The sequence below is a fragment of the Folsomia candida genome, unplaced genomic scaffold, assembly GCF_002217175.1.
Source record: "Folsomia candida strain VU population unplaced genomic scaffold, ASM221717v1 Fcan01_Sc016, whole genome shotgun sequence".
Taxonomy (NCBI): domain Eukaryota; kingdom Metazoa; phylum Arthropoda; class Collembola; order Entomobryomorpha; family Isotomidae; genus Folsomia; species Folsomia candida.
In genome coordinates, this window is record NW_019091208.1 from 3,565,163 (window position 1) to 3,588,552 (window position 23,390).

At 38.2% G+C, this 23,390-nt stretch overlaps 6 protein-coding genes across 8 annotated transcripts in view; 2 read left to right on the forward strand and 4 right to left on the reverse strand.

Moving 5' to 3' along the window:
* LOC110856513 overlaps window positions 1-2,116 on the reverse strand; it is a 52,240-nt gene extending 50,124 nt beyond the window's left edge. For both annotated transcript variants that reach the window (XM_022104997.2, XM_035857171.1), the window contains exon 1: window positions 1,602-2,116. The gene's annotated coding sequence lies outside the window, so the exon portion shown is untranslated. The remainder of the gene's footprint in view (window positions 1-1,601) is intronic.
* Window positions 2,117-9,078: 6,962 nt separating this feature from the next.
* LOC110856502 lies at window positions 9,079-11,387 on the reverse strand. Its single transcript, XM_022104981.2, has 5 exons — window positions 11,243-11,387; window positions 11,055-11,129; window positions 10,456-10,965; window positions 9,437-10,385; window positions 9,079-9,358 (listed from the first exon to the last, which is right to left on the reverse strand). The coding sequence occupies exons 2-5, from the start codon at window positions 11,059-11,061 to the stop codon at window positions 9,271-9,273; spliced, it is 1,554 nt and encodes a 517-aa protein (XP_021960673.1). The 5' UTR covers window positions 11,062-11,129; window positions 11,243-11,387; the 3' UTR covers window positions 9,079-9,270.
* A 72-nt stretch (window positions 11,388-11,459) lies between these two features.
* Window positions 11,460-13,682, forward strand: LOC110856503 (cyclin-dependent kinase 2). Of its 2 annotated transcripts, none has more exons than XM_022104982.2 (7): window positions 11,460-11,605; window positions 11,682-11,970; window positions 12,055-12,207; window positions 12,288-12,504; window positions 12,575-12,676; window positions 12,746-12,955; window positions 13,042-13,682. In XM_022104982.2, the coding sequence occupies exons 2-7, from the start codon at window positions 11,738-11,740 to the stop codon at window positions 13,168-13,170; spliced, it is 1,044 nt and encodes a 347-aa protein (XP_021960674.1). In that variant the 5' UTR covers window positions 11,460-11,605; window positions 11,682-11,737; the 3' UTR covers window positions 13,171-13,682. The 2 variants fall into 2 exon arrangements, with proteins under 2 accessions (XP_021960674.1, XP_021960675.1); XM_022104983.2 differs by having other exon boundaries at window positions 12,058-12,207.
* LOC118437772 lies at window positions 13,573-15,644 on the reverse strand. The gene is made up of 8 exons (XM_035857121.1): window positions 15,530-15,644; window positions 15,140-15,366; window positions 14,835-15,077; window positions 14,745-14,773; window positions 14,558-14,665; window positions 14,370-14,486; window positions 14,072-14,304; window positions 13,573-13,989 (listed from the first exon to the last, which is right to left on the reverse strand). The coding sequence occupies exons 1-8, from the start codon at window positions 15,640-15,642 to the stop codon at window positions 13,776-13,778; spliced, it is 1,284 nt and encodes a 427-aa protein (XP_035713014.1). The 5' UTR covers window positions 15,643-15,644; the 3' UTR covers window positions 13,573-13,775.
* Window positions 15,645-18,525: 2,881 nt separating this feature from the next.
* On the forward strand, window positions 18,526-20,237 carry LOC110856544 (protein ALP1-like). Its single transcript, XM_022105029.2, has 3 exons — window positions 18,526-18,925; window positions 18,993-19,106; window positions 19,170-20,237. The coding sequence occupies exons 1-3, from the start codon at window positions 18,750-18,752 to the stop codon at window positions 20,104-20,106; spliced, it is 1,227 nt and encodes a 408-aa protein (XP_021960721.1). The 5' UTR covers window positions 18,526-18,749; the 3' UTR covers window positions 20,107-20,237.
* A 104-nt stretch (window positions 20,238-20,341) lies between these two features.
* LOC118437770 lies at window positions 20,342-23,300 on the reverse strand. Its single transcript, XM_035857111.1, has 4 exons — window positions 21,005-23,300; window positions 20,799-20,949; window positions 20,557-20,737; window positions 20,342-20,487 (listed from the first exon to the last, which is right to left on the reverse strand). The coding sequence occupies exon 1, from the start codon at window positions 23,051-23,053 to the stop codon at window positions 21,653-21,655; it is 1,401 nt and encodes a 466-aa protein (XP_035713004.1). The 5' UTR covers window positions 23,054-23,300; the 3' UTR covers window positions 20,342-20,487; window positions 20,557-20,737; window positions 20,799-20,949; window positions 21,005-21,652.
* Window positions 23,301-23,390: the final 90 nt, after the last annotated feature.

The window sequence follows — 23,390 nt, forward strand, 5'->3', positions numbered from 1 at the left end:
TCTCGAAGAAGCCACAATTGTGACAATAAAAGACCCAGCAAAGGTTCTTCTATGGCGGATTAAAAAACAGTGGTTAGCAACATCTGTGGCTACAAAGGACCAATTGAACACCTTACTCATCTGCTTTTCTGACTTTTATATAAAATTTGTGTGTGAGTGGGTTAATCCTCAGTCAGAAGAAACTACATACGCAAAGAGTAAACGATTTAATTAATTCAAACCCGAGTAGAGTATGGCATCGAGTTTTTGAAATTCGGAATACATGACTCTAAACTTTGTATCATAGATTTGGTTGTAACGAGGAGGAAAATTTTTAGAAATACAAATTGACCATTACGAACGTTGAATCGTGGTCAAGATTGGTCCGTGATGGATGATGATATTCAGCCTGAGAAGAGATGATACATACGGCTGACCTCAAATCGAGGCTGTGAGCTGTCATCAAATGAAACCGTAGTTATGACTGATTCCACATGAAATGCACTTTTGACTCTTGCATTTTTTAAAAAGAATGAACCAACTTCCAAATGAGACATAAATAATGATTTTAAAAAATCTCTTTAGGTACATCATTTTTCGTTTTTAAAGATTTGGGAAATTCTTATTTTATCCTCTTAAAGAATTTTTATCGTAAATTCCATCACAGTATTTCCAGAACCAAAAAGGTAACAACATATTTAAGCACTTTGACGAAAATGTTTTTCAAGGATAACATCGCCCTGAAAATCTGGCCTTTCCCAATTTTTGTTCCAATCTAATCCATCACATTTAAGTCCGAGTCCCTTTTTCTGGTCTCAAATTGCTTACTTACCTTGGCCAAAAGTAAGACTGAATTTCTATAGATAAACTGACCCTATTGCATTGATGCACACCGGGCGACCGGATCCACTCCGCCTTATTCATTTTGCCATAAATTGAAAAACACTTTCTTGGAACATGTATGCACCTTCTAGAGAATCCGTAACTGTTAAGGCTCACAAGTAGATACGTAGATACACCTTTATATACGGAAAAGTATACATACATACACACGAATTATTTACCCAAGGAGGCAAAAGTGTCTGTATTTCAAACCCTAATAGCAAACTTAAGGTAATTGAAGGTTTGCTTTATGACCATCAAATCCAGCAACCCTCTTCAGAAAACAAGGACCAACTACACAAATTCGTAATATTTCTCTTTCTTCTCTTATCCTGCAATAATAATTCTCGGAAATCTCAAGTCTCTCTCAACCTACAAACTCGAAAACCTACAATAATACTTTTCTCAGTGGGCATACATGCAGCATATTTTCTTTTGTTGGCATTGTTTGTATCTATGTATCTGCCTGCTAACTGTTTCTTCTTCTTCTTCAAGCCAATAAAATATACAGATAAACGAACGAATCTAGCTCAGCTCAAACCGTCTCAACCAATTTAAGATCTTAATGTTGAATGTTGTGCATATACATTTATCCTTAAAGTGTAAGGCAATAATGTAGCACGTTCTATTTTAAATGCATAAACTGTCGAGAAGAAGGCACACACTTTTCTTATTTAGCACGGCGACAGTAACTTTCGTCTCCTTAAACCAAATATTTCGAAAATTGAGATGTCACATACCTTGAAAAAAACTAAGTTCCACTATTTCTATAATACGATGAGGGATGAGTTCATATTATTTTTGTACTGGTCGTCGTAATGATCCTTCCGACGATCCGATCAATGTGGTACAAAAAACCACCAACAACCAAAGGCACGTCTCACTTTTTTATGTCGAAATCTCAGATGTAAATAACCCCCTGAAGAAACCAATCTCACAAAAGATTCACAAAATTCCACTGGTTTTCCTCCTTCGACACGAAACAAATGCCGGTGGTGTGACACTTTCTTCTTCCTTGTATCCTAATAAGCTCCAGATTTCACTCGTGAACTGATAAAGCTTTCACTTTACGCTGAAAAAATTATGGGTATACTTTTTCCAAAAAAGAAGAAAAGAATCCAAATATTTTTCGAAATTTTGTCATACACTTTACTTTACTACACACAAGTTCGTAAGTAATGTTTTCCAAGTGTCTAAAATGCCGAGATGCAGCGACGAGCCAGGATAAGTGCACCTGTGAGTAAAAATGTAGACTGACTGGTTAAACCAAGTAAGTCAATGATAGTCGACGAGACGCTTGAGCATCGTTGTCGTATCATCCCCCTAAGAAAATAAAGGTAAAGGATTTCGACTTAGCGTGGTTTAGAGATGGTGGAGCATACATAAGAATGAAGACATGGTTATTCTACAGGTTGCTTGCTTGGCTTGGTGGATGGAGGCGTTCATATTTATTACGTGGATTCACCAGATTCCTGTTCCCTCAGGGTTTATCTACCTCACTCACCTGTCCACGTCCACCTGAGAAGAGCTCTATTGTTGAGTTCCTTCTTCTTCAAGCAGCCGAATATCTGGCTTGGTTTTGGTCCCTGTATGTACTCCCGTGAGATTTTCATACGTATGGAGCTACTTATTACTAACATGCTCACTCACAACTTAACATGTATTTTACATGAATAAGTGCACATAATGGAGAAAAAATATTGTTTTCACAAAGGATCATGTCATGATGAGGGTATCTTTCTTTATTCCGGTGGGTGAAGGGAGGGAGGGAAATGCTTGACGAGAGTACTTAACTACAAATCCTGTACTGATTTACTGCGACAGGGGACTATTTGCATGCTATGTATGTATGTACGAGCACCTTGGAAAACAAGGCATTTTTTACCAGCTTCACTTTTTTACTAGTCATTACTACGTGGGGGAACGAAAGAAGCCAAAAAATGCCAGGCCAAAATAATTCATTCTCATTCCTTATTTGCCTCTACGTCCTTTTTGAGTCAGGGCTTATGTACCGGGCATCCTTGTCTGTCTGTCTGTCTATCTATCGATTACGCTCGTAAAACTTATCCAATCGACTTGAAATTTTGCATACTCGTAGAATATGCAAAATTCGGAATCAAATTGGAAAATGTGTGGAAAAATGTATGTAAAAGTGGCATTCTTAATTATTGTCTAGTAAAAACCTGACTCGGGCTAAAAAAGGCTGGGTTTTATCCATTCCTTGGGACGGCAACCAATGTGTTTCATTTTAGGGAAAGGTGTATACATTTCGTATTCCTCTCCGAAACTGGCCACAACAACACAATAACATAACGAACTGGCGACCATATTACCTTTAGAGTAATATGTACATGTACTACCTGCCACAAACAACCGAGCAATGTGTGTTGCGTTTTATTAGGAACCAATCCACCATCAAAATAATATATGATACCGGTTGTTTCCTATATGAGAGTAAGTATGTGCTGGTTTTGGTTTCATGGCTGGCATACCTTTCCTATTAGCACAAAAGTGAAGATTTATACCGTCGGGAATTTCAGGGGAGCGGAGAAGACGCATCAAAGATATCAAGACGACGAAGAAAGAAAGCAACAGCAACAGCAACATGTTTTAAATATGAATATGTTTCACGATGGAGCTGCCGGGATGGCTATTGTTGAGGATTGAATGATGAATGTTGAATTAATAAAGAGGTACATTGTATCCCGTTCTTTTTATTGCGCTTGGCTTGGACATACATAATTCCACTCTCTTCTTCCTACTACTCCCTCCCTCGAAAACGTTTAAACAGTCCACGTCCTCGGTCGGACCGGACTTTTTTGGCAGCAGGTATCAAATAAATGGTTGAGCGATGAGCAACAGGGTTTGGTTTGGCATTTGCAATGATAATTTGCTGTGTATGAGCAACAAACTACTAGTTAAATACTTACTGCTATTAACTGCTTATATTTATAAGGGAGGTCTCTCAGCGTATGTTCTCTGATTTTTGAACAAACTAGTGTGCATCGATCGAAAATTTAATTGGTATTTTTGCAGAAGACGCGACCTCCAAATGGGCACGTTTGGCAGAGATATTTGCATCCGAAGAGGAGAAAATGCGCAGTAAATTTGGAATGTGTAAAATTTGTCATTTTTAGGGTGCGCTTTCTCCATTCGGATGCAAATATCTCTGCCAAACGTGCGTATTGGCAAATAATGTTATTTGCAAATTTCATATTATTAATTTTGTGATTGATTCACACAAGTTTCCTCAAAATCGGAGAGCATCCGCTGGGAGACCTCCCTTGTTACTTGATTTGATTTCATCTTCTTTGTACATGTAATGTTTTAACGGGCTGCTCCCCCAACAAGTCACCGTAATAAGAAATTGATATGATGCTTTGCTTTCATACTTGATCCTCGTAGTATTTATGCATGTGTGAGTTCTCTGACATGTATACGAAGGTGGATGGATGGATGGATATGTGGATGTAATTGCACCTTCCGAATAATCAAAATTTACATAAACATTTACTCCTCAGTCTCAAATTCTTTAAGCAGTCTTGATCACACAGAGAGCCAGCAGATGGGCGTTAATTATCAACTTTTGCAACTGTTTTCCTCCAGTCCTGTTAGAACCGTTAGAGGAAGATAAACCTGAATTTTGATTGAATTTTTGACTCTCTTGTTCGAACTTCACTTTCTACGCGTACACACATATTTCATGCACAAGACGAGACGTATTTATTCACTCAGAGATGAAGATGAAGATGAAGATGAAGATGAAGATGAAGGTTGTTGTTGGAGATGCTAAAAAAGAGACAGACCGGAATTTTAAGAAAAGTGTTGACGACCTACCAAGTTTGACTGCATATACGTTTGATTAAATCTAGAATTAAAACTTTCCACCAAAATTACGCCACTTTTTGACTGCAGTAAAGCAATTAAGGAGAACCGAGAAGGTTTAGTAGGTAGCTTTGTTTCATGTAAAATGAATGGATTACATTTCACATTTCACACACACACAAATTCCGACAACCATTCAACCTCATCATCATCTTCATCTCTGTCTGATCATACAAATATTTGTACAAGGAGTGAATCGACGCTGACCATCCCACCAAATCATCATCGTCGTGCAATCCAACCTGGTTAGAATTTTGTATGTCATCCATAAACCACCACTTTACAAAAGTAAGTTAACAAAACCACGCCAAAAAGTAACGCCACAGGTTGCTCCGATCGTATCAAAGTCATCCCAGCCCATAGGTGAAGATGCAAACATATACGTCCAATTTCGAAATCCTGTTAAGACTTCGCCACTAAATCTTGGGTAAATAAAGCGAAATGAAATCAAAAAGTAGGTACACCACTTTTTCTTGGGTATGTATGTAGACCTATCAGACAGTAGTGTTTAGAAGGAGTATAATCACATTACATTTTTCTTAACAAAATCCATGCCTTTTCATCAGTGGCCGCAGAAGCTGTGGGGACATGAGGGGACACTAACCTTATAAGATGAAGGAGGGAGGGGTTTGTATAAGATGGGCAGATGATGGGGACATCGAATAACCGTGGGGACATTGTCCCTCTGTCCCCACCCTTCCACGGCCACTGCTGACTTTTCATATCATCGTATAACTCATTTTCCTTCCTATTCACCAAAATCCGCTAAATCAAATCCTGTAAGTTGAGGAAACTAGAAAGCATGCAACTTTAGATTTAGGTGTCACTTACAAAAATGGCCCAAATCTCAGCATAACCTCGGCTTTGACTTTGGGATTACACACCAAGAATTAGATCGGATTTATTTTCATTTTCCACACATGCATACACACATCAGATTTGTACATACATTCGCTTACTAACTGCATACATACATATACAGGACATAAATAATCCCATCGTGATATTTCACTTTATGTATTTATTTATTTATAAATATGTGTATCGTATTATGCATAGTTTTACAAAAATAGGCCGTGCTTTGAATGACACGGATCCCAAAATGTGCATTCATTCGAGGCCAGAAAAGATGACTGCATGCAAATCGTTTGAATGGAACGAGAGCAATAATAATAAAGATCCGAAATTTTCTCGTCAACAGAACAACAATCGCATCGCAATAATAACACTCCCACCTTAGTCATTGCATCGCATGGCTTTAAAAAGACATGATATCGCCGTGGCGTCACTCCTCAGTCAGTGGGTTGACAATGAGCAGTAAAATTAAAAACGAAACTTTTTCTCCCAGCGATTAAGTCTTTTGTCCAAGGAGGAAAGTAAATTACCACCACGCACCTGTGATTTAAGTGGGTTAGACGGTTACACGCTTGTCACAAGGGAGATATTTTAGTAAAATAAATAAAGCGGAGCAAAAGCATACATAAATTTAATGTGGGATGACGGATGAAAGGAGCAGTCAGTCCTGGGGACAATTCAGTATCATCTAATGGCCTCCTGGTCACTTAAATCAAAATTTACACGATTTATCATCCCACAATAAGCAAATACAGAGAATGAAATAATATGAAAAGGAGCCGAGCATTATATCCATTTTATATTTTAAAGGGTGACTATTATCCAAATTTAAAATTGAAATGAGCATTTTTATCCTTAACAGGGGTAGGAATGGGTAATCCGATCCGAGTTTAAATGGTCGGATCGGATCGGATCGGATTGTTCAATGCTTTAGTAAATACTCGGATCAATCCGTCGGATCGGATTACCCATTCCTAAACAGGGGAGATGAATGAGAAAAGTTATGTGTAAATGCGTGGTTTCAAGGGGTGCACAATTAAAATTATTTATTATTAAAATCTTCAATTATTCTCTTACACCAGGTCGATTGTTGTGTGTTGATTGTTCTCATGCATGGGGTGAAATTCATCACTCTCGTATTATTCTGGGATTCGTCACTAAAAAATTGTACAATGACCAAGCAGACAAAAGGAGGCGGTTGGGTGCAACAACTTTCTTTATAAATACGTACATATGTGAAAAGGTCCATCGGTATGTAGAATCTTGACCTACACAAAAAATTTCCTCTCAGATTAGCCAAGACATCATATAAATTAGAGTTGTGAAATTCCCAAAAAGTTTGAGACTCCGAAATTTATGTACAAGTGAAAGGAATATCTATGTATGTAAGTATCTCTAAATGAGAATATTACGAGGTCCTACGAGGTCAAGGTATAGGAAATTAATATTTTTTGTGACGAGACCCTTCAGAAGATGGATACGAACAATAATGGAGGTTGCTTTTGGCCTAATCACTTTTTACTTCACATTCTCCAGCAAGTCGGTAAATCTGGTCGGGTAACAAAGCCGAGAGGAATGTCGTCTCATCCCATCAATCTCAATCACAGGATGAAATCTTTCCATTATAAACGTTAACCGAACAGTGAATACATTGAAATTGCTGCAGGAATGAAGTAATAAATATTCTTAAGCAGCTCAACTAGCCTCAACTTGAGACTAGTAATATGGTAAAATTCACATGGCCGCGGAAGCCGTGGGGACATCTGGGGGCATTAGAATTGTAGGATAGGGGAGGGAGGGGTTCATATAACATGGGCAGACGATGGGGACATCGAATAACTGTGGGGACATTGTCCACACCCTTCCGCGGCCACTGAATGCGATCGGAACGATGGGGAGAAAGTATTTATGAATAATAATATCACAATTCCTCATACTTAAGAAGGTTATTATTTACGAAAACCACTTTTAAACAGTAACTGGAATGTGTCAGATTAATAATTCGTTGGTATGCAGATCCATAACCAACCCCATTCCTTCGTTCAAAAATGATACGTCTAAATAAAATCATGACCACTCTCTCGTTGGTATTTAATGGTATTGTCCTCTTTAGTGGTTCAATTATCAGAACAACAAAGCATACAAAATAAGCATCTTAATAACATCGATGATGGGATTTGCATTGTTTTAGCCAAGAATATGTGACAACAAAGAATGGAATGAAGGAAGTGAGTGCGGAGAGTCAGTGTCAGTCAGGCAGCAATTCGACACCAATTCGAAATACAGAAGTGGTGGCAGTCCCACAAAGAATAACAACGAGTAAAACTTTACCGTAAAGATGTTCCTGTCAACCGGCCTGGCATCTCTATCTGCACATATCCATTCATGAAATATATAACAAGATAAAATGTTACCTGCTTTTGACAGAAAGATGGGTGCTTTATGAAATTTTGCATGAGGTGCATACAAAATTTTCTTTATTAATTGGGACCCATGCAACTTGGTGACATTTGAAAATTGTTTATCTTTACAGGTTGACATATCATGCCATAAAATGTGAACCTTCTTTGCATTTCAATCCACACCTCATTTATTTCAGGCTCGGATTTGTCATAAGTACAATAACTTTCATTAAAAATTAACCTGCCACGATTTTAATTAATGACAAATTTGGCAATCACTATATGACTGGATATGACCATCTGCCATGCGGGCGGGTCATTTTTTTACACGTCGTAATTATTTCATTTTATTTATTCTATTATGTGTGTCGGCCAGTTTATATCGGCGGTATCCTAATTCATTCGATTGTTGAGAGGTATTTTTGGACGCAAATGGGGTCATTTGAACGGTGCGGTGGAGGTGGACGGAATGGACGCTTTGAATGTAATGGGATGATTGGAATTCTTAATGTGTAATTGTTAATGGGAGGGTTGTTGGGGGTACGCTCGCTTTGAGATGCAATTTAATCTGCAATTTCTTTCGACTTTCTTCATACTGCATGCTCTTTAACTCTTGTGAGGAGGACTCGGATTTTATTTTTACTGGGTGTGAAATTGCATGGTGTGATTATTATTTAGTAAACATTAGGAGAATAACAGCTAAGGTTTTTTTAAGGGGTACTTATTTTTTGGAGGAGTCCTTCCCTTCCCAAATGTGATGATAATATCCCTAAAAAAATCCCTGGTTGGAAAGGGGACAATTTTTAAATGATCAAGGGTGACACATAAACACCATTGATAATTCATCAACTGCACGTCTAATTTGCATTCAATGCACAAGTCGGAGCATGAAACATGAAGTATTATACATAGATGTGAGCATCATGAGGTCATGAGATTATTTCATGTTCATCATTTCTAGCACATGACACCTGCGGATTTTTAATGTATGTAGGCTAATAGAAATTTTTAATTTCATTTTCCTTTGGGTTCTCGGATTTTAGAAGAAAATTCAACTTTCTGTCACCAATAAGGTATATATTCAATTTTGATTTTATTCTGTGGATGATAACGAATATATATTTTAGAATGAATCAGTTATTATAAACTTCAGTTGTAGCACAACAGTTCAAGAAAATGGATATAGAACGTATCATTGATACTAATATTAGATTTTTTAACGCTGTTAAAGTCAATACTATTACAAAGAGATCTTATTAAGCACCATTCATTTTTCAGACTTGATTTTTGCTCGACCCATCCGTAGATCTGTGGGATGAGTGGAGCGAACAAATTTGAGATGACCACCTCCATTTCTAAAATAATATTGCGGGATTTTTTTAGACATACATATTTATTTAAAATGATTATAAAAATAGTATATTTTGAGTCACCTTGCGCCTTGAGGAGGATGAAAGCCCATGCCATGCCGGGGTTGCTGTTTTTTCTTCTTTCCGTGGTTATGTTTGTGTTTGAAATGTCTTTTATGTTGTCGATGCATTTTATTGGTATGACTAGGAAGCAGGAGTTTCGAGTCAACTTTACGTTTCGAAAGCCAGGATTGCTTTGTATTCAAGTTGTTGGGCACTGAATAAACTGGCGTTGGAATAAATCCTGTGTACTTGCGTCCTCCTAGGTCATCTTCTGAGGGTTTGGTTTCTGCGGTTTCTGACTCACGGGTAGATTGTTGAACTGAAGTTGATTGCCAATTTTGGAACTGCTGCATAGTTTCCGGCGGAGAAAACCGTGTTGAATGGCTGCCACGTCTTGAAAGTTGATATGGGAGCCAGTGCAAAATTTGATTCATGACTAGTTCTCTATCAGTATCAACACCTCTCTCGATCACAATTAGCTTGTCGGTCAATGAAAGAAAAATGTTGACTTTAAATCTATCAGTCAATTCCAATATTATTCCACCCTTCTTGTTCATTTCTGGGAGTAGCACATTCAACTCGGGGCTAGTTAAGTGGATATTTATGGTACATTTGTCATTGTGGATTATTTTCTGTTTTGGACGATCTTCGGTAAAAGATGGAGGTTGCATTTCGTGGCGATCTCTTCTGGGGGTGTTGTACATATTATAGGATTGAGAGACTGAATTTGTTGGATTCCACGTGGGAGGGCAAAGTCCATACGACACAGGCTCTAATGTGTTAAAATTGACGCGTCGAACCTGCTGTTGCCAATCTGCTGGATTATTATTATGATCATTCTGAGTGCATTGCTGCAGTTGTCCTTGAGATGACGATGGTGTCGGGGTAGGAACATTTGGAGTAAAAGATCTGTATGGTGAAGGCGAAATGGATCGAGGAATTAGTATTATTGGTTGAGTCTTGTGCGCTTCTATAAAAAAGACAAAATGAATGATTAAGTTTCAAGCATATGTATTTACGATCAAAATGTATTGACCTACCAATTTCATATGAATTTGTCATAGGTATTTGAAAGGGATAGGACGGTAGAGATGTAAATGTTGAACTTGGATTTTCAACTGGAACGGACTCATTACTGGGCTCGTCATCATCGTCATGAAAGATCGATGTGGAAATTCTTATAGGTGCGAATTCGTCTTGTTTTATAATAGATGCACCACCATTCACGGTATTGATGAATCGAACCTTACGATCCGTCCAGATTGTTGGACCAATGGTGGTGGAACTGGATAAATATTCTTGTTTAGTGTGACTATGTGCTACTGGGCGATGAGTAACAGTGCTTCGTTGCGTAATTCTTCCGGAAGTGGGTACAGTCTTCATGCGATATTGACGATGAGATTTAAATACTCTTCGGTAGTCGTCTTCCTCGTCGGAGTCTATGTCAATCACAAGCGGAGGTTGTTTGACGGCAGGGGGAAGTACCACTACGTCGTCATCATCGTCGTTGTAACGAATATCGGATGTCCTTCTCGTATACATATGGTGAACTACATGAACGACATAAATATATTAGTTAAGTCGAATCTACCCACATTATTATGCGAAATCTATTATCAATTATCAATAAACTATTTACAGCTCATAATAGTGACAAAGGTATTCTGCAGGGCATCAAATTTTAGGCCATCACAGTTGTCTATCAAAGGATTTCCTATTTTCGATAAAAATAAATTTTCCAAGAAAGTCAAACTACAAAATAAATTTTGATTGCAAACAAAAATTCAACCCTTATTTTCTGAAATCCGCCTTCATTTTTGTACTTACCACCAAGAAATCAAGTTTAGTCTTGCTTGATTGACTAACTAAATAAGTTTCCAAACAAAGTTTTCAGATTTTGACAAGTTCAAACAAGTCCAGCCGGGACTTGACTCGCTCGCACAGCAAAACCGCAGCATTTGAACAATTTTGTAAACAGAGAAAACTTTCGCCCGCCTGAGAATTGTGTTAAAAAAGTGCACTCACCACTTCTTCTCTTACCTCATTTCATTTCATACCTGGACAAATGCCGGTGAATAAGTAGGAGTTTCACTGTTGGAGTTTTTTGATCTGGAATTCTGGAGGCATTCTTTCTCTTTCTCCTTGTCTGCTCGTTTTCCTGCCACATTAAATCCTTCTTCTTCTCTTCAGGTGAGTTGTTTTCATTTTTGTTTTAAATTAATTCACAAATTTTGATTTTATAACATTTTAAAAATTTCATCTTCAGGAGGACTTAACATAACTTTTCGCAGTATTGTATCCAATTCATATTAAACCGAATTCATGAAACTGCCGTTGTCTTCTGTCGCGATAAGCAAAGTTTCTGGGTCCACGCCAGTCCCCCCGGTACTGAAGAAACTCTTGTCGAGAAAGTCCTCCGTACTGGATAGAGCTAGCATGGACCGATTTGAAAAGGTTGAAAAAATTGGGGAAGGTACGTACGGAGTGGTTTACAAGGCAAGGGACATAACGAACAAGAACCGTTTAGTAGCTCTGAAGAAAATCCGGCTTGAATCGTACGTTTTAAATTATTGGGGAACAAATATGGTAATGGAGCATGAATATTAATTGTTGTGTGTGTGTTTCTTTTTTTTTCAAAGCAGGGAGTCTGAAGGAATTCCGAGTACGGCAGTTAGAGAAATTTCACTCCTTAGAGAATTAGATCATCAAAATGTGGTATGTTTACTTGACGTGATTCATGCGGATCATAAGCTCTACCTTGTTTTCGAGTATATGGAAATGGATCTTAAAAAGTAAGACTTAATCAATGCAGTATTTAAATGATTGTATAATTACACAAAAAGTATAACTTTTTTTTGGTATTGTGAATTAGATTTATCGACACGCAGACGACAGGATTACCAATGTTACAAGTAAAGTCGTTCCTCTACCAGATGCTTCGGGCCCTCGTCTATTGTCACACGCATCGAATCCTTCATCGCGATCTGAAACCTCAAAATTTACTAATTGACAGCAGTGGTAGTCTTAAGCTGGCCGATTTCGGCCTTGCCAGAGGATTTTCGATGCCAATGCGGACTTATACGCATGAGGTAGTTGCACAATTTACAATAAATCGCATTATGTAAAGGTGAACTATATTTATTATATGTTTGTTTATAGGTCGTGACCCTGTGGTATAGAGCCCCAGAAATTTTACTAGGCACGAAATATTATACAACCACCGTCGATTTGTGGAGTGTGGGGTGCATTTTCGCGGAAATGGTGAGATTGTTGTGAATTTTCATGCTTAAATCGTATGTAGACTAATCTTTTTTACGTGATTGATTCTAGTTGACCAGAAAACCACTATTCCCAGGAGACTCGGAAATTGACCAACTATTTAGAATTTTTAGAACATTAGGAACCCCCGATGAGACCACTTGGCCCGGTGTGCAACGACTTCCCGACTATAAACCTTGTTTTCCGAAATGGGATCGTCAAAACTTGAAAAATTTTGTTCCTCAGTTAACCAATAATCCTGAAGGGTTAGAGTTATTAGAGGTATGAAAAATTACAATAAATTGACAGAACGAATAATTATATAAGATTTTCCTTCTCATTATACAATTTTGTTTCACTTATTGTAGGCCTTGCTAACGTACTGCCCGATTGCCAGAATTTCCGCAAAAGACGGTGTCAAGCATCGCTACCTGCAGGATATGCTTGCAACATTTTCAGCTAACCATAGCACAAAAAGAAATGGAAAAGTTGTATGAAGTTGTACGTGCATGTCAATTAGACTGATTCGCGAAAACTTGGAGAACCAATACCAAAGGTGTTAAATCCGCATTCTTATGTCACTATGCGTGGGATGTTTTAGAAATCCAATAATTTCTCGTCTACCGTCTGCGCCTTAGTTGTTTTTATACAAACAAAAGGATTATTTATATTTCTCTTGATGAATGAAACGAATGTTTCACGCTTTTACGTCACACTCTGTAAGTAAGTTATTATCATACTATTTGTTGCTTGTCGTTTTAATTTTGAACTGGAAAAATGTGTTCCAAAATCAGCAATACCATTATTGTATTTAAAACGTTTTGTAAGTATATACTTATTTTAATTCTCAGCGTTCGCAGTTTTTAAATGTAAAAAATGTTTATCGTTGTCAGATTTTCTTCCTCTGCATGTCTAATTATAATCGTTCCTGTATGTGATATGATCAAAATTTTAAGATTGGCTAACCCGTTGGAAATAATAGTACAAAACAAAGTACATATATCTTCAAGGTTCACATAAACATTGTAAAATTACATGGTTTTATTTTTTACCAGAAATTGTTTTGGAATTTGGGATGCATTTCAAATTTAAACCGCAGAACTTATGCTGATTCATATTGGAGAAAGTAAATCATCATGATCGGAAAAACTGCTTTCATTGCCCAAGAAATTGCTCCGTCAGCAATTTTGGTTTCATTTGCTAATCTTATTGTCCGTGTAGATACAGATTCACGAGTCGCTTTGGGAATTTGTGCCATAAGTGTGGTACATGACATCCCAATGGCTGCCATTTCCGTGGTCAAGAGAAAAGAAAACCTGGAATTTTCCATGAAATTTACATTTACACCGCAGCATAAATAATAGACTTGTGATTAAATATAGGCAAAAGATTGTCTACTTTTTAAACCGTTCCACCAAGCTGTTTGGTGAAAGTTGACCGGTGGTGACCTTGTTAGTTTTCATTATATCGACGATATATTCAGCAATCTTGATGAAAATTGGGTACGTGAGGGCCACAGTTGTCCCCATCATTTCAATCGACACTTCAAGCACGGCATCCTGGTCGAGCTCCATATTCTTTTTGATTCGATAGTTCCAATGAGATTCCATATTTTTGGTAAATTCGAAATACTACCGACAATTTTTACATGCATTTATTAAGTGGCATTTAATTTAAATGACTGATCTGTAAGTACCCTCGTCAATGTGGCCAAATTATCACGTAATTTCATATCCAGTCCGGAAAATATCTTGGAAATATCGTCACGAAAGTTGATATCCGACACGCCCATGTCGTCGCTGGGCACCGTAGGCTAATGTAATTACCATACAACATATCATGTATTTAATTGACTAGACCCCACAAAAAATAATATACACAAACCTTGCGAGCATCATGATATTTGGTAACAAATTCTGAAACTTTGTCTTTCACGGGCTGTTTAATGTTGTCCATTGCGCTGTGGACATAATTCTCGTACTTGGTTCGCATCTGTTATGTAAGGAAACCTTTTAAGATTTGGGTTTCACTAGATTTTGACAAGTTTAAAGAAATATTTATAACCAAATACATCAGTTAAAAGGGCGGACAATTCTTGTCCTGAAAAGCAATAGAATGGATATTGTATCATTAGAATTATGAATTAATATAAGTGTCAAACCTTCTTTGGCGTAAAAGTAGTAGACAAAATTCTGCGGTTCTGCCGGTTTCTGATAATATTTCAAAGCGTAATTATCATGTAGTGCGTTTTGATACGGAGTATTCGGCGTGGCAGCAATTTCCTGTTGGATTTCATCCATCGATTGGTCGTCACCTCGTGCAGTTGGAATAATTGGAATAACTATGGCATCTTCGGGTTTGTCGTTGGATACCGGTTTTGGTTTTGGTCTTGGACCTCTCATCTCTACGTCATTCATGAAACAGTTTTTGATGTGTCAATATGGCTTGATTTTTGTGTTAAATTACCTGGAGTCTCTTGGACAGACATGTTAACTTTGATGTAAAAGAGTAACAACAGCGGCGAAATTGCCTTCATAGCCCAAGCTATCGAATTTTTCGCCAGGACCATTTGTGCTTCTACAGCGACTCTATTTTCATCCAAGGCTTCACTCTTTATGTTTGGCATGCTTGAAATAACGCTGAGACAGGATGTTCCAATGGCTGCGATTTGAAGTCCATTTGCCTCAACAAGGCTATAAAATTGGATAAAATTGTTATTCAGGACTATGCACTTATTTACATTTGTGTCAGAAATAACGTGGTACATTAATTTCATGCTAATTAATTGCTAACTAAAATAATTACATTTATGGTAATTTTTTAAATAACTATAGGGCTTATAAATAGTGTTCTCACGTATGAAGAAGGGTAGCTAACTCGGTGGGGGACCGCTTTGCGGAATCCGGCGATCTGGACAATTTTCTGAGAAACTCTCCAATTCGGATAAAAATTGGATACGTTAAAGCCATAGTTGTAGCCTGGATAAGAACTAATCAGTAATTTGTCACCATAAAATAGCACATTTTCATAATAGACACTACCATAATTTGAACCCCGACATCAACCACGGTGTCAGGTGTCAAGGCTTTGTTATTCTCAATGCGGTACCTCCAGTGACGTATCATTCCTCGAATGTAATCTTGATACTGGAAATTTTATTGGATTTTTGCTTTAAAACGTTAAGCCAATTGTAGAAAAAAAGTATTTTTTAAACAACCTTTCCTAGCAAAGATAGTTTATCCTCGATACTAATGTCAAAATCTTGCAGCGTGCTTGCAATTGTGTCAGGAAAGTTGAAATCGCCAATCTCAACTTCTCCAGTGACTGGAGACATCTATAAATGTACAATTTGTTAATTTTTAATTAGTTTGGATTGAGAGAAAGTGAGAGAAAGTGAGTGAATGTGATGTCACAAACCTTTCTGGCATCGTGAACAGCAGCTATGAATGATTTGGCGTTATTCTTGTCGTCTGGTGTTGCCAGAGCTAGAAGACTTTTGCAACGTTGCTCATACTTTTTCCGTGTCTGTTGTGTAATGTTTTATTAGCGCTTACTTATTCATTTATTACCATAAATTTTATTTTGATTGTGGCGATTCATACCTGCGCCAGGATAGCCACATATTTAATTCCTGAAATGTGTTAGCAAAATCTGAGCACTTACGAAAAGTATACATTCATATTTGTCTAGTCATACCATTCTTCTTGAAAAAGTAGCTGACAAAATCATTCTCCTGTTGTTCCCCATTTTCTCTCGTTTCCATCTGAAAATTTTCAGTGTCATCCGTCAAAGGGTGCATAACGTGTTGCTCATCGTTGGTCGGAACAGGTTGAGCCGGCTTGACTTGTTGTCTGGATTGGACAGACGCCATAGATTGGACGGACTCTGATTTTTCAGAGATAGATTTTCTGCAAGTGGAAACATAAGTCACACACGTTCCAAAATTATAGCGCTTCATAAATGCAATATTTAATGTGCATGATCACACGTACTGACTGCTTTCACTTCCAGTTTCGTCGTCATCCTCGTCATCCTTTTTCGTTTCAACCTTCGTTACATTACTTACATTATTGTCTACGGATTCCTCCTCAACTTGAATATTTATGGTGGCAGTGGTCACAAAACGGTCATCCTTGGCTTGGCTTTGTACATCTTGAGTTGATTTTTGTGGTTTTGGCTTTGGCTCGGGAGGCAGTGGAGGTGGAGGAGGAGGGCGATTTTTCATGTCATTATTGGCGTCCTCCTCACTCGTTGTTTGAGTTTTGCTAGAGCTGATGTCTGGCTTTGGTTTATCTGGACATACAGAAGTGCGTTATAGAATATCAACCGGATTGGACATATGTAATTTCTCGGCGATAATTAGCTTTTTGTAATTTATTTACTTGCACAAGGACACCCACCAAATGCTGTGGTGGTCGAAGGAATCGGATCTGTGTGAAGTTTGATTAACTTATTTTCTTTAACGAATAACTTTTACTCACGATTAAATACCTAAACTTTTCGTAGTCAAGTAATAATACTGCAGTGCCGGTGCCACAGCTTTCAACGCCCACGTGATACAATTTTTTGCATTGCGTCCTTGGCTTCCCAATTTGACACTGTCCTCTTGTATACTTTGCCTCGATGAGGTTGGACATTGTCCCAAGCTGACCACACCGGAAGCCCCAATTGTTGCAATTTCCATCGTTAAAGCTTCCGATAATCTAAACAATCGAGTAGATCATATTCAAAACGGGAAGGAGTTTGACTCATATTTTATGAATCACGTACTTGTGAAGATGCCCAATCATCATTTCTGGGGTTTCAGAGGCGGAGGCATTTTTAGGATTCTGTGCTAAAATACCAATGTAATTGGTCAACTTTAGAAATAAGGGATAAACCATTGATTCCAATGTAGCCTGTGGTACACAATTATTTATTTTATTAGAGCCGGTACAAGAAAAATAGGCACAAAAATTAACGTCATAAAATTACCATCAACTGAACAGAGGTGTCAATCACTGTAGACGGATCAAGTTCTAACCCTTTCCAGTGAGTTTGAAGATTTGCTATGAATCCATAATACTGGAAGCAAAACAAGTAAATATGAATTAATTTGCATATGAAGGATAATCACCAATACTATCAAACCTTCGAAATCATCTCAAGCGTATCGGTAACGTTCAAGTTGAGATTTTCAAAAATGGAAGTCAGAGCCTTATCGAAATCAAAGTTTTCTACGCGAAACATGTTTGGAGCGATCTGGAATTTAGTTGGTCCAATCATTATCAAACGTAATATACAGCTAATTAACCTCTTACCTTGTCAGGATTAAGTAAACGAGATGTAAAGTCATCGTAATCTTTACGACTTTTTGAACTGACATCGGACAATGACTGCACACATTTTCCACTGAAATCGTCTCGCAACTGTTGACCATTAAAATTAGCGTCATTGACCCAAGTAATTGAAGTAACTAATTGCTTATAAATACCTTCAGCAATTGAGATATGAACGTGTCACCTAAAAATAATATAAAAAATGCATTACAATCTGTGAATGTCGTATGAATTTGGTGGCGTACCTTCCTTCTGGAAAAAGTAGTCTACAAAATCTTTAGGGCCGGATTGTTTTTTAGCCATAATCATTTTGTAGAATGCAGTAAATAATTCTATAAATTTTAATTAATTGGAATCAGATCACTTTTCAGACTTGACTTACCGATCTACTAAAATCGAGTATTATGCACATGCAAGAAATGTGTTGTGGTTTTAAAACTATAGAAATTTTATTGCGATATTTATATTTCTCGATTTATTTTTCTGCAATTTCGTCGTTTCTCTTTATCAGGTCACGCCTTATTTAGAGTATTATTTTCTGTTTATGTTTTTTAACATTTTATTTTTGTTTTGATTTATTTTTCATCATGCTAATTTATAGTACAAGATGAATATTTAAAAAATTTTCATCTCTCTTTCTTTTAATTTTCACGACAACGTAAAACCAAACACTATAAATTGACAAAAAAATAATCCCGGCCAAACATGAAAAATTGCAAATTACTCTACATATTTCCATCTAATTCATCCTGCTAATCATGGATCGAACTACCATTATCAAAATTCTTATTGTTCAACGTCTGCGACGGCGACTGAAGAGAAAGCAGAGATCAGTTTACATTCGTCCCATATTTCTGAAGCGTGACAATGACGGCGAACAGCAGTTGGTCATGGATCTTCGAGATGACCCCTACTATCATTTCCGATACTTTAGGTAAACTAGATAATATGCGTATTATATTACCACCACCGTTACCCATACTTTCGCATTATAAAAATAGGATGAGCAAAGAAAATTTCGATACCATTTTGGACTTGGTGACCCCAATGATCTCGCATCCGGCTAATCACATTCGTCCTATATCACCTCTTCAAAGATTGGCAATAACATTGAGGTACTGAAAATATCCCAATTTCGGGTAGTGTCGTATGACAAAACAAACATGATTTTCGTGCAGGTACCTCGCCACAGGAAACTCTCAAATTTCTCTTGCAATGAGCTTCCGTGTATCGCCTTCTTCTGTGTGCGGAATTATTAGAGAAACTCTTGCAGCAATTAATCAAGCATTGAAGTCAGATTATTTGCCCACCGCATCTACTTGGATAAATAATGAAAACCAATTCAGAACAAAGTGGAATTTTCCTCATGCTTGTGGATCATTGGATGGCAAACACATCCGAATCAAGTGTCCTTCGGCATCGGGGTCCCTGTATTTCAATTACAAGACTTATTTTTCAATCGTCTTGATGGCCCTGTCAGATGCAGATTTCAAGTTTACAGCCGTAGATATTGGGTCGTACGGATCTGAGTCAGATGGAGGAATTCTGGCAAAATCCCACATTGGACGCAAGATTTCCAACGACACTTTCAACCTTCCATCGCCACAACCACTATCCAATCTATACTGGTACTATGTTTTTCTAGGAGATGACGCTTTTCCGAAACGGCACAACTTGCTGAAACCATACAAAGGAAACTTCCTGCAAAAGACGGACCGAGTCTTCAACTATAGGCTTTCAAGAGCTCGAATGACCGTTGAAAATTCCTTTGGAATAATGGCTGCACGATGGAGGATTTTCCATTCGGTGATTGAAGCGGATGTGGACCTCGTGAAGCAAATTACGTTGTCGGCCGTAATTTTACACAATTATCTAATGAATAAGAAAGACTTCAACAATATTACTCCTGATCGATTTGAGGATGGAAGAGTTCAGCATGGGAACTGGCGTGATACTGTTCAGAATGATAACGGGATGATACAAATACCAAGGCAAGGCACCAACAACTACACCCAGTATTCAGCTCAGGTCAGGAACCACTTTCGAGACTATTTTAATAGTGAGGATGGACGACTGAGCTGGCAAGATCATCATGTTGACGCGGGGGGTAAATGATTTTCTATTATGTTGTATTATATTGTGTTATAATCTTTTTGAGTGCATTGATTTGTAAATTATTTTGAGCAGTTTTTATTTCACCACATCTTGAAATAAACTACAAATACAAATTTTGGATATGCAACATAAACTCAACGCCTATTAAATATAGTTATATGTATTGTATAGTAACTGTAATTACAAAATATCGAGTTCTGTTTTGTACAAAACCCCATGCAGTTCATATTCGCAGGTCGCAGCAGCCTTGGGATCCTTTTCATGAATTTTGCGAAGTTTTGCAGCCAAGGTCTTCCCAAATCGCTCAAATTCGTCATCCTTCGAGTCACCTCCCTTGACAAAATTAAGCATTTGTTCCTCCAGACTGTCCAGCTTCCTCTTCTAGACACAGCACAAGAAAAATATAAGTTTACATGCATAAAAACCACGCAATAGAAGTAATATACGCACCCCTCCGAATTTAGCATGGGATCTCGGGCGAGGATTAGACTCTGGCACCGAGTTTTGAGTTTGAATTGGGACAACGGAAGTGTCAATGTTGTCATCGTTCAAGTCAGCGAAGTTTATTGTTGAGAATTCGTCATCTGCATGCTCTGTCTCGTCCTCATCACCATCAAGATTACAAATGGTCCTAAATGAAAGTATAATATCAATAAAAATTCTAAGAGAATCATAAGCAACAAACATCTCACTGAGACTGATCTTGTCCTCCTGAAATAAAGGACATTGCATCAAACAGTCGGAAGGAACTTCGTGCTTTAGCCCCACTTCCCGTTGGAAGAGCTCGTCTCGCGGCCAAGTACTGGGTCCTCAAACTTTGCCAAAGTGCCATACACACGTCACCTGTGTTGAGGTGCAGTTAATAATTATCAGAAACTTTATGATAAATTCAACCTACCAGGTTTTCCAAGCTGCTCTCCAATACTAGTAAAAGTATTTTGTCGCATCGTGTTGACCTTGTAGTCCTTGTCTTTGATGTCCCAGATGTGGCGGTGGGGCTCCACTAGGGTCACCAACTTGGATTCGAGCGCCAGTTTGTCATCCTCTGGCGAGAATGCGCTTTTCAGGGCTATTTTTTTGGGACCCATTTCCGCTTTATATTAAAATCTGCATGATGTTTCGTTTTATTTTCACTCGGAAAAAGTTGACCGCATGTCAACTTTGCAAAATGATGTGAAACAGAAAAGAAAACGAGATGAATTGCACTATAAATAATTAACGAAAACAAAATGAAAATAAAATGTTTGCATGACATTAATTTTGAACGAAATCAAAATGAAAAGAATATACTATAAATTGATGTCGTGGTGAAAAATAAATTAAACAGAAATTAAAACGACATTAATGCGTTACTCTAAATAAGGCGTCATTCATTATGTCAGTGGTACAATTTAAAGCGGTGGTATTATTCACGATTCATGTTATGCCGGACTGAATTGCTGAAATTTCTGACCGTTTCGCTTCCATATGACAACTATTGGACAATAAAAAAGCATAAATACATGACATGAATATTAACAATGAAAATATGTATGTAAATGATGACTTACAACTCCTTTAGAAAATCATCCGTCAGTGGTATCGAAACCATAAAGTCCATGCGATGAATATTGTCCATCGTTTCAAACAATTTCTCACAAGTGACCGGCCTTCCACACGGGAGACATGCACATTTCCTCTTCTTCTTCTCAATCCCCACCGTTTTGCAATACTTCATAAACAAGTTTGTAAAATGGACCATCTTATCCCCATACATGCCCACATGACGCGTCGTGTTAACCAACTCTTCCTTCTGAGCCGTAACTTCGGACAGGGTACTTTTCAGCTCGAGGGCGCACAAGGGGTCAAAATACGTGTCAAACTCTAAATTAGCTATCCTCTCCCTCAAAGTTGCGTATTCTTCGTCAAACACGGCATTATCCAGGCATTTGTTGGCCTTAATTAGTCGCTGTGTAGCACATCGGATCAACTCACTGGATTGGATCATTAAGCATTTAATCAGACAAAAGAGTTCGCCTTCGTCCAATTCTTCCTGTGTTCGGGAGATCACTTCCTCTCTCAGTTCCACCATGACGGCGAGTTCGCCCTCCGTTCGGAAAAATTGGGCTTTACCGTCCGACCTGAAAGTCTTGCTGTCGGGATCGATCTCATTCTCGTACAAGGTCACACTTTCCGGCATGGTTTTCCTGAGATAGATCGGAATGCTGGAGCTGCGCCTCTCCTCAATCCTGAACTCACCCCTGGATATCAACAGCCTCCCCCATTGCTTGTTCCGTTGCCTCGCTTTCTTTAAGAGTTCTTTCGACTCTTTTTCAAAGGTGGCCAGATCGGCGAGCAAGTTCTTTGCGAGTTGGTGAACTTGGTTAACATAAGCTTTAAACTCTTTCGACTTGGATTTCGCCGTGACGATGAGGAGATCCTCGATGCACACGATGGCCACGGTGAACCCACAGTAAAATCTGGCCAGGGATTCCAACTTGGTGGAACTTGCGACCGGAAACGTTAAAATGTCCAGGGCTCCTCGAGCATCTCGCTCAGCCGCGGAGAAATGTTGGATGACTTTCTCCACGTAGGAGGTGCTCGCTTCGATCTGTTGGTTGACCCCGTCGCCCCCGTTGTCACTGAAGTTGTCATTATGGTCCCAGTCCACGAGGATGGGAAAATCGGATTTTTTTAAGATGCTGCTTCTCTTCTGAGTGGCGTCTTGATGGGGGATGAAAGTTCCTACTTCGTTAGTGGAATGCTCCTCGGTTTTTTTGACAAATCGAACTTGGGGGACACGATCTGCGAAGGGGATGGAGGATCTGCGCGATTTTCGGTACTTATCTGGAATCCCGCTTGAGGTAGATCCGCCTCGGTTGATAACGGAGAGGTCGGAGGGTTTAGGTGCTAATAACTTCTTACTGCTGTTGGTAGAAGTTTCGGCAAGTTTTTTATCTCCTGCCATTATTATGGAAGAAGGTGTTTAAGTGAGTTTAATTGTTGCTTTCTCAGCATCGAGGTCGGCATGCTGTCGGAATAACTTTCATTCTTGACAGGGAATCATTAGACGCTGACAAGAGGTATGTATGTACTAGATAACTAACATACATATATCTACATAAATAGCAATTTAGTGTCAGGCGATCATAAAAATATAAAATAGTAATTTCCGCAATTTTGAAGTGGTTTTATAATAATTTTTTAAAAGCATAATACGTGCAATTAGACAACCATCGTTACAAATCTTGGGCAATAAGGACATTATGAGAATGAAAATGATTTTTCACGGTCCAAGCAATCTA

What these genes read in the sequence shown, in the direction of transcription:
- LOC110856502 (XM_022104981.2), bottom strand. An exon ending in GACAAATTCATATGAAATTG is followed by an intron (nt 10,386 to 10,455) that starts GTAGGTCAATAC and finishes TCTTTTTTATAG; the next exon opens with AAGCGCACAAGACTCAACCA. An exon ending in CATCCTCCTCAAGGCGCAAG is followed by an intron (nt 9,359 to 9,436) that starts GTGACTCAAAAT and finishes ATATTATTTTAG; the next exon opens with AAATGGAGGTGGTCATCTCA.
- LOC110856503 (XM_022104982.2), top strand. Translation starts at nt 11,738, where the DNA reads ATGAAACTGCCGTTGTCTTCTGTCGCGATAAGCAAAGTTTCTGGGTCC. An exon ending in GGTGCATTTTCGCGGAAATG is followed by an intron (nt 12,677 to 12,745) that starts GTGAGATTGTTG and finishes GATTGATTCTAG; the next exon opens with TTGACCAGAAAACCACTATT. An exon ending in AAGGGTTAGAGTTATTAGAG is followed by an intron (nt 12,956 to 13,041) that starts GTATGAAAAATT and finishes CACTTATTGTAG; the next exon opens with GCCTTGCTAACGTACTGCCC.
- LOC118437772 (XM_035857121.1), bottom strand. Translation starts at nt 15,642, where the DNA reads ATGGCTTTAACGTATCCAATTTTTATCCGAATTGGAGAGTTTCTCAGA. An exon ending in AATATCATGATGCTCGCAAG is followed by an intron (nt 14,487 to 14,557) that starts GTTTGTGTATAT and finishes TAATTACATTAG; the next exon opens with CCTACGGTGCCCAGCGACGA. An exon ending in ATTTGGCCACATTGACGAGG is followed by an intron (nt 14,305 to 14,369) that starts GTACTTACAGAT and finishes AATTGTCGGTAG; the next exon opens with TATTTCGAATTTACCAAAAA.
- LOC110856544 (XM_022105029.2), top strand. Translation starts at nt 18,750, where the DNA reads ATGGATCGAACTACCATTATCAAAATTCTTATTGTTCAACGTCTGCGA. An exon ending in TATCATTTCCGATACTTTAG is followed by an intron (nt 18,926 to 18,992) that starts GTAAACTAGATA and finishes TTATAAAAATAG; the next exon opens with GATGAGCAAAGAAAATTTCG. An exon ending in AGATTGGCAATAACATTGAG is followed by an intron (nt 19,107 to 19,169) that starts GTACTGAAAATA and finishes ATTTTCGTGCAG; the next exon opens with GTACCTCGCCACAGGAAACT.
- LOC118437770 (XM_035857111.1), bottom strand. Translation starts at nt 23,053, where the DNA reads ATGGCAGGAGATAAAAAACTTGCCGAAACTTCTACCAACAGCAGTAAG.